At 32.5% G+C, this 10,542-nt stretch overlaps 2 protein-coding genes across 7 annotated transcripts; both read left to right on the top strand.

The window, feature by feature from the left end:
* The first annotated feature begins 695 nt into the window (after positions 1-695).
* Positions 696-10,309, top strand: LOC110724162 (activating transcription factor 7-interacting protein 1-like). Of its 6 annotated transcripts, XM_021903555.1 has the most exons (9): positions 696-956; positions 1,534-1,599; positions 1,698-2,130; positions 2,743-2,878; positions 7,875-8,191; positions 8,366-8,492; positions 8,593-8,867; positions 8,949-9,050; positions 9,564-10,309. In XM_021903555.1, exons 7-9 carry the CDS (start codon positions 8,673-8,675, stop codon positions 10,032-10,034), a joined length of 768 nt encoding a protein of 255 aa, XP_021759247.1. In that variant the 5' UTR covers positions 696-956; positions 1,534-1,599; positions 1,698-2,130; positions 2,743-2,878; positions 7,875-8,191; positions 8,366-8,492; positions 8,593-8,672; the 3' UTR covers positions 10,035-10,309. The 6 variants fall into 6 exon arrangements, 3 of the variants coding, with proteins under 3 accessions (XP_021759247.1, XP_021759248.1, XP_021759249.1); XM_021903556.1 differs by lacking the exons at positions 1,534-1,599; positions 1,698-2,130; XM_021903557.1 differs by lacking the exons at positions 696-956; positions 1,534-1,599 and having other exon boundaries at positions 1,652-2,130.
* Positions 1,570-2,063, top strand: LOC110724046 (B3 domain-containing protein At5g57720-like). The gene is made up of 2 exons (XM_021903445.1): positions 1,570-1,599; positions 1,698-2,063. Exons 1-2 carry the CDS (start codon positions 1,570-1,572, stop codon positions 2,061-2,063), a joined length of 396 nt encoding a protein of 131 aa, XP_021759137.1.
* Positions 10,310-10,542: the final 233 nt, after the last annotated feature.

The raw sequence follows: 10,542 nt of genomic DNA, 5'->3' as shown, positions 1-10,542 counted from the left end.
CTTATAATTATTACTTACTTTATAAATTTTCCTTACAAAATTCTCTTCTTATCTTGTTCATATAATATTCCTTTACATTATCTAATTTAACCCCCTTTTAAACCGCACCATGGTGTGTTAATTGCCTTTAATTATGGGACAACAATGCCTTTAGTGGTTGGGATTGTTTCCTTGAATTTAGTAGAGTGGAGTCCATTACTGAATCAACGAGCAGAGACCGTGAAAGTGATGCGCGGTAAACCAATGATTCATAAATTTCTTAAAAGCTATATTTTTGTAAATCATCCTGCAGATAGCCCATAGACTATTACATTTGGTGTTTCAATAATAGTAGTAATGAAATCTTTTATTCGTAACTTTGTAATGCATTTTAATTTTTTTAATAATTTTTTTTTAAAGATCCACAAGGGCTGGTGATGAGAATCGATTCCAAGATCTCTTGCAACCGGGAGGGGAGATCTAACCACTAAAGCTATCCCTCACTCTCTTAGTTTTTTTAAATATTTATAAGACGTTTAATTAACTGAAATTTTTGGGTCTAGATTATATTAGTAAATTAATGTTACAAATATATTTTAAATAATAAAAATTGAATTAAATTAAGAGGGAAACATTAATTATCCATAATTTGTTTAAAAGCAAACGATCAAGAAAATCTTTTTTAAAATTTAAAAATTGTGTTTTTCGCTTGCTAATTCTTTGTCCCTCTGACTTCTCAACCCCACCCATATTATATTTTTTAAGAGGAAACATTAAAAAGAGTAACTATCCTTTTGTTTAAAGTACTCCGGTGATAAAGATCAAACCCTAACATTCATCTAAAATCCATTTCTCAACTCCGGCAACATCACCACCAAAGGGTAAATCAATCAAAAAAATTGATTCTTTCCATTTCCACTGTAGAAGAATTTGGTTGCGCTGATTACTATCGGAATACGATAACTCTCACCCACAACGTAATTTCCTTATATGCCTTTTAAGTAGATATATCTACATGTAATGATGTTTTTAATTATAGAACTTGAGTGTTTTTTGAATATTTAGAGTGTTCTTTGTTTGAAAAAACATTCAGATGTGGTGTTGCGTGTACTCAAGATTCCAACTACTTATGTTATGTATTTAGATCTGCTTGATTAAACAATCGTTGTTGTGAATCGGTGATTTTTGAAAAAATAAATTATTGTGTTGTTTTTTTGAAACTCCGTATTATTGTCTTATATCTTTAGATCTGCCCAATGTTTCCAAATTATTGTTTTTTAATCATTAAATTTGCTCATGTTCTAAATACATTTGTTTTTATTAAATAAGTAACCCTCTAAATTTTAGCCGCTTATATAATTTTATATACAAATATTTACAAAAATCGAGTCCTGGTTACTATAAATGGGATATAATTTGTATACATTGTTGTGTATGATGTAAATGTTGAGTCCCTTTCATTTTTATCTAGAATTTATAGAATCTTGCACGTGTTAGAATGACGGATGACTAATTAACTATTTTACATAATACAATCTTTAATTAAATTTATAGATAATGCCGGAGGAAGGTTAAACATGGTTCACCGTCATGAATAACTATGAGAAGCAGTGTGAATTGGTAAGCAATGTCATTAAATTAACACAACTTAAGTATAATCATAACAAGTCTTGTTGTAAAGCTTAAATTTTAACATGTACTTTAAAATCTTATACCAGTTTGTTCCAGAACGAATTAGTAAACTCTTTCGAAGGAGTAAAGAAGATGTTGGAGTATATAGAGGAGATAGCACACAGATTTACCAGTTTAAGTGGAACAAGATTAGAGATAAATTTGGCATAGAGATATATTTTAAGGAGGGATGGTATGATTTCGTGAAGGACAACAGTATAGAGGCTAGTGATATACTGGACTTATTGTATATGGGTGATGGGGCATTCAAGGTACTTATTTGGCGTGATAGAAAAGATATCACTAGTGAATTTATTGAGATATCTTCTGATTCTTCGGAAGAGATTGAGCCAAAGGACAATGATGCTGAAAGGGAGAAGGCAGAACTCAACTACACTCGTCATTCCAGATAACAGGTGTAGCTAGATAGCGAATTTTGAAGTCATATACACAAATCCATACAGAGCAGTTGGTAGGATGGTATGTTGTGGTTGAATTGAGTATATAATGACAATCATAATACATTGTTTGTTTAACAATATAAATAAGCTTATGTTTGTGTGCTAATTTTGCAAAATGTGCCTCTTAAATTTGCAAGGCTCCACATTACAAAAATAGGGATATTTAGCTACCAAAAATAGCTATGTTTATATAATTGGTAGCTAAAATAGCTACAACTATAATACATTGGTTGCTATTCTACAAATCCCAACTTGTCCATTCAAATTTTGGTTGCTAAAATATATAGAGACAAAAATTTATCATATTGGTTGCTAAATCTAGACAACTAAAATCTATTCATTGAACACATTGTTAAAAAGAAAAAGAAAAAAGAGAAATTTTTTTAAAAATTGGTCACTAAATTTTTATTATGGCGCAAAAATAAAAATTTTGGCGGAGCCTAAAATTTTTAGAATGAAAATTTTACTTTTTGAAATAACAAAAGGACCAAAAGCATTTTATGAGTACTGAGTAGCTTCTCTCTCCAACATTACAAACCCTTTACATTTTACTGTGCATAGTTGCTAGTTGCTACCTCTTTCTATGTCAATTTCTCCCTAATTTTTATTTTTTTGCAAAATTCGTGGTCAGACCATCTCAATTCAGCAAAAGACTTACAATTTGATGAGCATTACGGTTGCTTTGACGAAAGGATTTATGCTTAAGATGGAGAATAAGGGTTAACGTCGTCGACTTAATTTCACCGTCCATTAGTTAGCAATTTCAGGTATTCAAGCCTCTCAATTTATTTGAATTTTGATAAAATTAAACAATTTAGCAATTGTTTGTGATATAGTATCTTAATTTTTCTGGGCTAATCTTATTTAGTTATACACAATAATTGTGCTTTATTGGTTAATTGTGTGTAGTTCTTGTTGTGATATATCATATGAAAGTAGTTTTGCTTGTTAATTTACAATACTGAGTGAAGTATTATTGGTCACAATCTATCTATAAATTTGCTATTCAAGTGTTGTTATTAATTTAATTGCTACAGATTTTATGCGATTGTATTTTGTTAAATTACAAAGATAAATGGCTTATAGATAGTCTATGCTTTGTTCTGATCACACATGAACCTGCTTAGTTATAAGAAAATATCTTACTTTTCATTTGGGAGTTTCATTTATTGAGTAGATATTTAGCTTGCTATTTTTACACCAGAAGTCAAAATGTTGTTTATTTCTTAATATATAATTGGAATATAGCAAGTCAAAGTTTGATTTCTATAATGAGGTGGTTTCCACATGATTCTAGATGTGTTTAGTGAGCTTACTTTATTATACATCATTAGAATAATCCAATCATTGACATAATGCGTAAGACTACTACACAACTCACAAGGTACTAATTTGCAAGTTCATTATAATAATCCTATTATTTCAATATACAAATCATAACTTTGCAACAAGTTTAATCTTTCCACCACTTTATGTTGGATAACGAGTAAACATTTATAGTTTTATATACTAAAGTACCTATTATATAAGTCAATGATATACTATGAACCAACTATTATATATCTAACCACACCTTATGGCAGCTTATCAAAGTAACTAGCTACTTTGTTAGTAGAAGTATAGTTTTAGTTTCTAGTTTACTTTAATAAACATGAGTAAACAATTATAACACTTAAAAAAAAAGAACAAACTAACAAAAATTAATTTGCAGCAGTATGAGTTCAGATCGAGGATGGATGTATAAGAGACTTGATGATGGAAAATTTCTTAGTTCAATTTTTGTTAACAAAGTTGATGAATTCATTGATTTTGCTAGTGTCCAAGAAAATGTATTGATAGATGGCTTAATGAAATGCCCTTGTTCAAAATGTGAAAATATCCCATATCAAAGTGTAGACACCATCAAGTTACATCTTTACAAGAATGGCTTTCAACCTGATTACTATCGTTGGACATGTCATGGGGAAGACTACTTTCAAAATATAACTTTAAGTAGTTGTTTCACCACTACACCAGAAGAGTCTAACCCCTACAAGGACATGGTAATGGATGCATTTGGACATGAATATGTTGTAGAAGATGTTGTAGATGAGGACCCACCTCTAGAGCAAAAAAAGTTCTTTGACATGTTGGCAGCTGCAGAGAAACCTCTATACAATGGATCTAACATGTCTTGGCTTTCTGTTGCAGCAAGAATCACAAATATCAAATGTGAATATAACATCCCTCATAGAGTTGTTGATAGTGTTACATCTTTAATGAAAGATATGTGTCCAGAGGAGAACAAGATGACTGATAATTTTTATAAGACTCGGAGACTACTTGATGGACTAAAACTACCGCATCACAAGATAGATGTATGTCCCAATGGATGTATGTTATTTTGGAAGGAACACAAAGATCTTGTAGAATGTGTTGTTTGCAACGAAGGTCGTTTCAAGCCTTCAAGGGCAAATGGTAAGAAAAGTCCTAAAAGTATGCTTCATTATTTACCAATTGCTCCAAGATTGCAAAGGTTGTACGCTACCAAATCTACGGCAAAGCAAATGAGGTGGCATGCAGAGTTTAAGCGACTAGAAGGTGTAATGGCTCATCCGTGTGATGGAGAGGCATGGATTGATTTTGACAAAACATTTCAAGATTTTGCAAAAGAATCAAGAAATGTTCGACTTGGCCTTTGTACTGATGGGTTTTCACCTTTTGGTAAGTCAGGGATTCAATATTCTTGTTGGTCTGTGATTGTAACTCCTTATAATTTGCCACCATGGTTGTGCTTGAAAAAGCCTTTCATGTTTTTAAGTTTGCTCATTCCTGGCCCAAAAAGCCCTAAGGGAAATCTCGATGTCTTCTTGCAACCTCTGATTGATGAGCTAAAGATGCTCTGGAATGTAGGGGTGCCAACTTATGACATCTCTAAAAAACAGAATTTTCAAATGAAAGTTGCATTGCTTTGGACAATTAGCGATTTCCCCGCTTATGGTATGTTGTCCGGATGGAGTACGGCCGGTCGACTAGCATGCCCATATTGCATGGAGAAGACAAAAACATTCACTCTTACTCATGGAAATAAGCAAACATGGTTTGATTGTCATTGACAATTCTTAACCCATGACCACGTTTTCAGAAAAAATAAAAGTGGGTTCTACAAAAATAGAATTGAGTGTTCTTCCCCTCCACCAAGATTGAGTGGAGAGCAAATTAAGGAGAGATTGTCATCTTTGCCAAAAGTTGAAGGTTGTTCATGTGGAAATGTTAAGATTCAAGCAAATGGAGTGAGCTTGATGAAAGAGACCCAAGAAGAAGTTTTGCAAAGATATGGCAAAGAGCATCATTGGATAAGGAAAGTATTTTTTGGAAGCTCCCATATTGGAGCAAGCTCTTGATACGTCACAATATTGATGTCATGCATATTGAAAAGAATGTTTTTGATAACTTGTTCCACACTATCATGGATGTTAAAGGGAGAGTAAAGATAACATGGAATCAAGAAAAGATCTAAAAAAGTTTTGTAAGCGGCGGAAGTTAGAAGTTCAAGATGTGATTTCTCGTGATGGAAAGTCAAAGAAGCAAGTGATGCCAAATGCTTCATATGTCTTGCCTAAGGAGAAGAGAAAACTTGTATGTGAATGGGTGAAGAAGTTGAAGTTTCCTGATGGTTATGCATCTAATTTAAGTAGATGTGTTGATACTAAGGAATGCAAGTTATCAGGATTGAAAAGTCATGATTGTCATGTCTTTATGCAACGTTTATTGCCAATTGCCTTTAAGGATCTTCTGCCTATCAGTGTATGGAATGTTGTGACTGAATTAAGTCAATTCTTTAGAGATTTATGCTCGGCCACTTTGAAATTTTATGAGATGGTACGATTAGAGAACATATTGCTGAGATTCTTTGTAAGTTAGAAAGAGTACTTCCACCTAGTTTCTTCAATTCCATGGAGCATCTTCCTGTCCATTTACCATATGAGGCAAAAGTTGGAGGACCAGTACAGTTTAGATGGATGTACCCTTTTGAAAGGTAAATATACATTCATCTTTACTTTCCTTAATTTTTATTCTGGCATATTTTCCTTCTACTTCAATATATGTCAAAAAAAAATCAAGTAAAAAAAATCAATTATTTTTGTTTGTTAGGTTTTTATATCATTTGAAGAAAAAGGTAGGAAATAAATCTCGAGTTGAAGGGTCCATTTGTAATGCCTACCTAATCGAAGAAATTTCAAACTTTTGCTCTCTGTATTTTGAGAAAGATGTTGACACAAAGGCTAACACTCAAGAATTAGTTGATCCATGTGTTCAAGAACACTTAGACCTACCTGAGATTTTCTCAAGCATTGATGGGCATAGTTCCTCCAACGGTAAATTTTGTTATCTTGATGAGAGGGATTACAACACTGCACACAGATATGTCCTTAATAACTCTGAATTACTTTCAGAATATGAACGGTAATTACATGTCCAACAACTTTTATACACTTTCATCAAATAGTTAGTTTTTTAAGATATACTAAAGCAACCTTTTAATAGCATTTTTGAGGAGAAAATTATTAGAGAACATAGTTGCGGAAATGAGGCTGAAGTTTGGTCCAAGTATGAAGATAAATTTCCTAGTTGGTTCAAGGAATATGTAAGTAGCATACTGGCTATAAATTTGTTACATTTCTATTTGAGGATATTTTAAATTGGCTTTAAGAGTGTATCTTTGGTATAGGTTCTTGCAACGGGCACAAACGACGACATAATTTATTCTTTGGCACTTGGTCCTTCAACAAGGGTTCAAAAATTCAAACAATATCATGTTAATGGGTTCCATTTTCACACATTTGACTATGGAAAACATAAGTCTAACATGAATTATGGTGTATGTGTGAAAGGTGTTCAAGGAAATGATTACTATGGAATTCTACAAGAAATCATAGAATTAGTGTATTTTGGGGATAAAAAGTGTTTTAAAACACTCTTATTCAAATGTGATTGGTTTGATCCAGGACAAGGTACAAGGACACATGAGAAGTATAAAGTAGTTGAGGTGAATCATATGAGAAAATATCCAAAGTATGATCCATTTATATTGTCTTATCAAGCTGAGCAAGTGTATTTTACTCCATGTCCTAATACTAGCAACGAAAGAAACCAATGGTGGGCTGTGTTTAACATCAAGGCAAGAGGAATTATCGATGCACCAAATGTGGAGGTGGAATTTCAAGAGGATTTTATTGATAATCCATCCTCACTTTCTGATGTTGATGTATACATTCAAGAAGATGAATTTACCTTTGAAGAAATATATGGAGAAGAAGCAGCTGACAGTGTCGAGGAAGAAGAAGAAGAGGACGATGGAATGGATGAGGATGATGACGATGAGGAAGTAGATGAGTATGAGGATGAAGACGAAGATGAGGTTGAGGATGAAGAAGAAGATGAGGATTTAGATGTGGATGACTGAAAGTTGATCTTTTTTGGACTGCTGCTATTTTTATACCCTGTTTAATTGATAATCTATGACTGTTTGTATAAGTTTTTGATCTCTAAGTTATAAGTTTGTAGGGAATCTGAACTATTATTTTATTATCAATGTTAGTCTTTTTTGGACCGCTTGCTAGGCCTATGTTGATGATGATGAATTTTTTTTTTTATTGATTCTTTTACATTTTTATAATGTTAATTTTTCATAGCATATCTTTCTGTTTCAGGTTATATGTGTTAATTTTATTTACATTTACAGAGCTATTTAAAATTTTCACTTTGTTTGGATTTGTGCAGAATATGTCCAAGTGTAGACGCAGAGGTGGCTATAATGGGATGGGTCCAATAATTCGACATATACTTGTTCATGTGCCAGTTAGCCACTTTCAATTTCCACCACCAACAGAGCAAGAGAGTGACCAGAATGTGCCACATGATCATTCTTCTTTACAACAACCTCACTTTTCTGATCATGAGATGGAAACTAACAATCATGAGGAGGAAGCCAACAATCATGAGACTGAAATAAATAATCATGAAATAGAAAATAGTATATCTGATGAAACAGGGAATTCTGCTAAGGGAGATAAAGTTCTGCATCCTACTAGTTTCTGGTAGGTTTAAGTAATGCTTAATGAACGATGTATGGTGTGGTTTGCGATTGTACAAAACTGAGAGTTAAGTTTGAAAAAAATAGTGTGGTAATTATGCTCAACATATTATTTCAATGCTGATGATAAGAAGGGGTTTGAATAATTGTTTCATAATAATTAATGTTTATGAAACAGGTTTCATGATTCCGAGGTTGTTAATGCAGTCGTGAATACATCATATAAGATGTACTTTCTTGGACCATGGTGTAATTGGTCAATGGTACCTCGAGAAGCTAAGGTTTTATGGTGGAATGCCTTCAAGGTGAGCTATCTTTTTTTTTTTTTTTTTTTCCGTTACTAGCTTTTCTTTCCTTATCCTCCATGTACTCTAAGTTTTTTTTTTTCCCATGGTGATATTTTAGAAAAAGTTTTCTTGGGATCCCTTAGTGGCTAAGGATGGGAGAGGAAATGTAAGAGGCGATTGTCAAGTATCATAAGTTCAATGTGCACATCAACAAAGTATGATGCAAAATGGTGCGCTCCTAGCATAAAGACTCAAATTATGCAGCTTAGAGAAGAAGATGAAGAGTTCAAGAAGAAGTCGAAACAATGTTCTCTAAACAAAAAGAACCCTGAAAAGGAAATGCCTCCTCACTGCCAAGGATCTAAACCAACGGAGAGATTAAGGATTGATCTGGTAACGTTATCTTTCCCATGCACATGTTAATATTACTAACTCTCTGTAATTTTACTATATGTTTACTTTTTAAAAAATTAGGAGAAAGATTTAAAGCGCAAGGTAACTCCAAGCGAGGTCTATCGAAAAGCTCATGTGAACAAGGACGAAAAGTTTGTTGATAAGACTTCTGAGACTGTTTGGGTATATTCTCATTTTTAAAAAAAATATTCTGCAAGTATTATTCATTGATCTGAATTCAATTATTATAATTGCTTTGAAATCTCATGCTTTGTTATGAAAGTAAGTTAGTTTTTTCATAATTAAGCTTCTTTGTTATACCGTTTGGTCTTGTTTTTTTACATACGTACACCTATATAATTTGATGATGATATATAGAGCAGGTGCTAATAAATTTTCTTTTTCACCTAGTAGTGGTCATATAACTTTCTTGCCCATAAACAAGAAAAATAATATCACATTTGGTAGTACTTGCCATATTTTTGCATTTATATCTGATAAGGCTCAAAAGAAGATCAGGTTTTGATCTTAGTCATATATATATATATAGTATAAATTTTGGTTTGTCTATACATAATTTTTTTCTACAAAACTTATTTTAATTAATGTTGTTCCTACGTGTTGCTTACCTATCAACCTTGGTAAATATTATGTTTGTTTTTAAAACATGTATGTATGTTTTATCTGTTTTATTAGGCTGATTTTGAGAACAAAAAAGCTGCTAACTTGGAAAGTGAGGATAAACGATCAGAAGATGAGTTGTTGTTGGAGGCTTTAGGAGGGTGGAAGCAAGGGAGGATATATGGTCTTGGTTCGGCAGCAACTACAGTTTTTGATAAGTCTCAAAAAGATAACAATGCAAAGAAAGCACGAATTGATCATGTTAATCAATTGGAAAGCCACGTTGAGCAACTAAACTCAGAGAATTTGCAACTAAGAAAAGAGCTCGATGCTGCTAATGAGAAGCTTGATGCAACAACTCAAAAGCTAGATGTTACAACTGAGAAGCTTGATGCAACAAACCAGAATGTAAAGACTCTACAGGAACAGTTCCAGCTTATTATAAGTGGGCGTTATACTTTAAATGATCTTGGTTCGTCCTCATCACAACCCCGTCAGCCTTCATATTTGCTCCATCTAAACTATAAACATTGGTATTTGACTTGAGGGCTAATTTTGGTGGAATCATGAGAACATTATTTCAAATGGGTCATTTTGGCATACAATTGCAGTGTTGAATATGCACATATATGATGTAGTTGGGGCTTTTTTTTTGCACATGATACATGATCTTTAGTTTGAACATGTTCATTATAGGAAGGTACTTTATAATTGAAGTTTGTGGGTATGCTTTTTATAGTGAGCATATAATTATTTTGCTATGAAGTTTTTACAATTGTAATGTGCCACTAACGCTACATTTTGTTAAATAATGAAGTATATTTTGCAAATGTTTGTACATTTTTACAATTGTATTATTAGTTAGTAGGTTGGAGTATAATGATACACAAAACATAATCCAATTGAAGTATTATTAAAAATATTATTTCTAATTTAAGTGGAGCAACAAAATTTCATTTTTGGTAGCTAGCTATCTTTAGATACAAAAAATTAATTTTGGTCGCTAATGTTAACAAAATTTCATTTTTGGTAGCTAATTTTAGCAACAAAATAT

The sequence above is a fragment of the Chenopodium quinoa genome, unplaced genomic scaffold (assembly GCF_001683475.1).
Source record: "Chenopodium quinoa cultivar QQ74 unplaced genomic scaffold, ASM168347v1, whole genome shotgun sequence".
NCBI lineage: Eukaryota > Viridiplantae > Streptophyta > Magnoliopsida > Caryophyllales > Amaranthaceae > Chenopodium > Chenopodium quinoa.
The sequence above is the reverse complement of the archived record's forward strand: the minus strand, read 5'-3'. Positions and strand labels throughout refer to the sequence as shown.

What these genes read in the sequence shown, in the direction of transcription:
- LOC110724046 (XM_021903445.1), top strand. Translation starts at nt 1,570, where the DNA reads ATGAATAACTATGAGAAGCAGTGTGAATTG. An exon ending in ATGAGAAGCAGTGTGAATTG is followed by an intron (nt 1,600 to 1,697) that starts GTAAGCAATGTC and finishes ATCTTATACCAG; the next exon opens with TTTGTTCCAGAACGAATTAG.
- LOC110724162 (XM_021903556.1), top strand. Translation starts at nt 8,673, where the DNA reads ATGTGCACATCAACAAAGTATGATGCAAAATGGTGCGCTCCTAGCATA. An exon ending in AGAGATTAAGGATTGATCTG is followed by an intron (nt 8,868 to 8,948) that starts GTAACGTTATCT and finishes TTAAAAAATTAG; the next exon opens with GAGAAAGATTTAAAGCGCAA. An exon ending in AGACTTCTGAGACTGTTTGG is followed by an intron (nt 9,051 to 9,563) that starts GTATATTCTCAT and finishes CTGTTTTATTAG; the next exon opens with GCTGATTTTGAGAACAAAAA.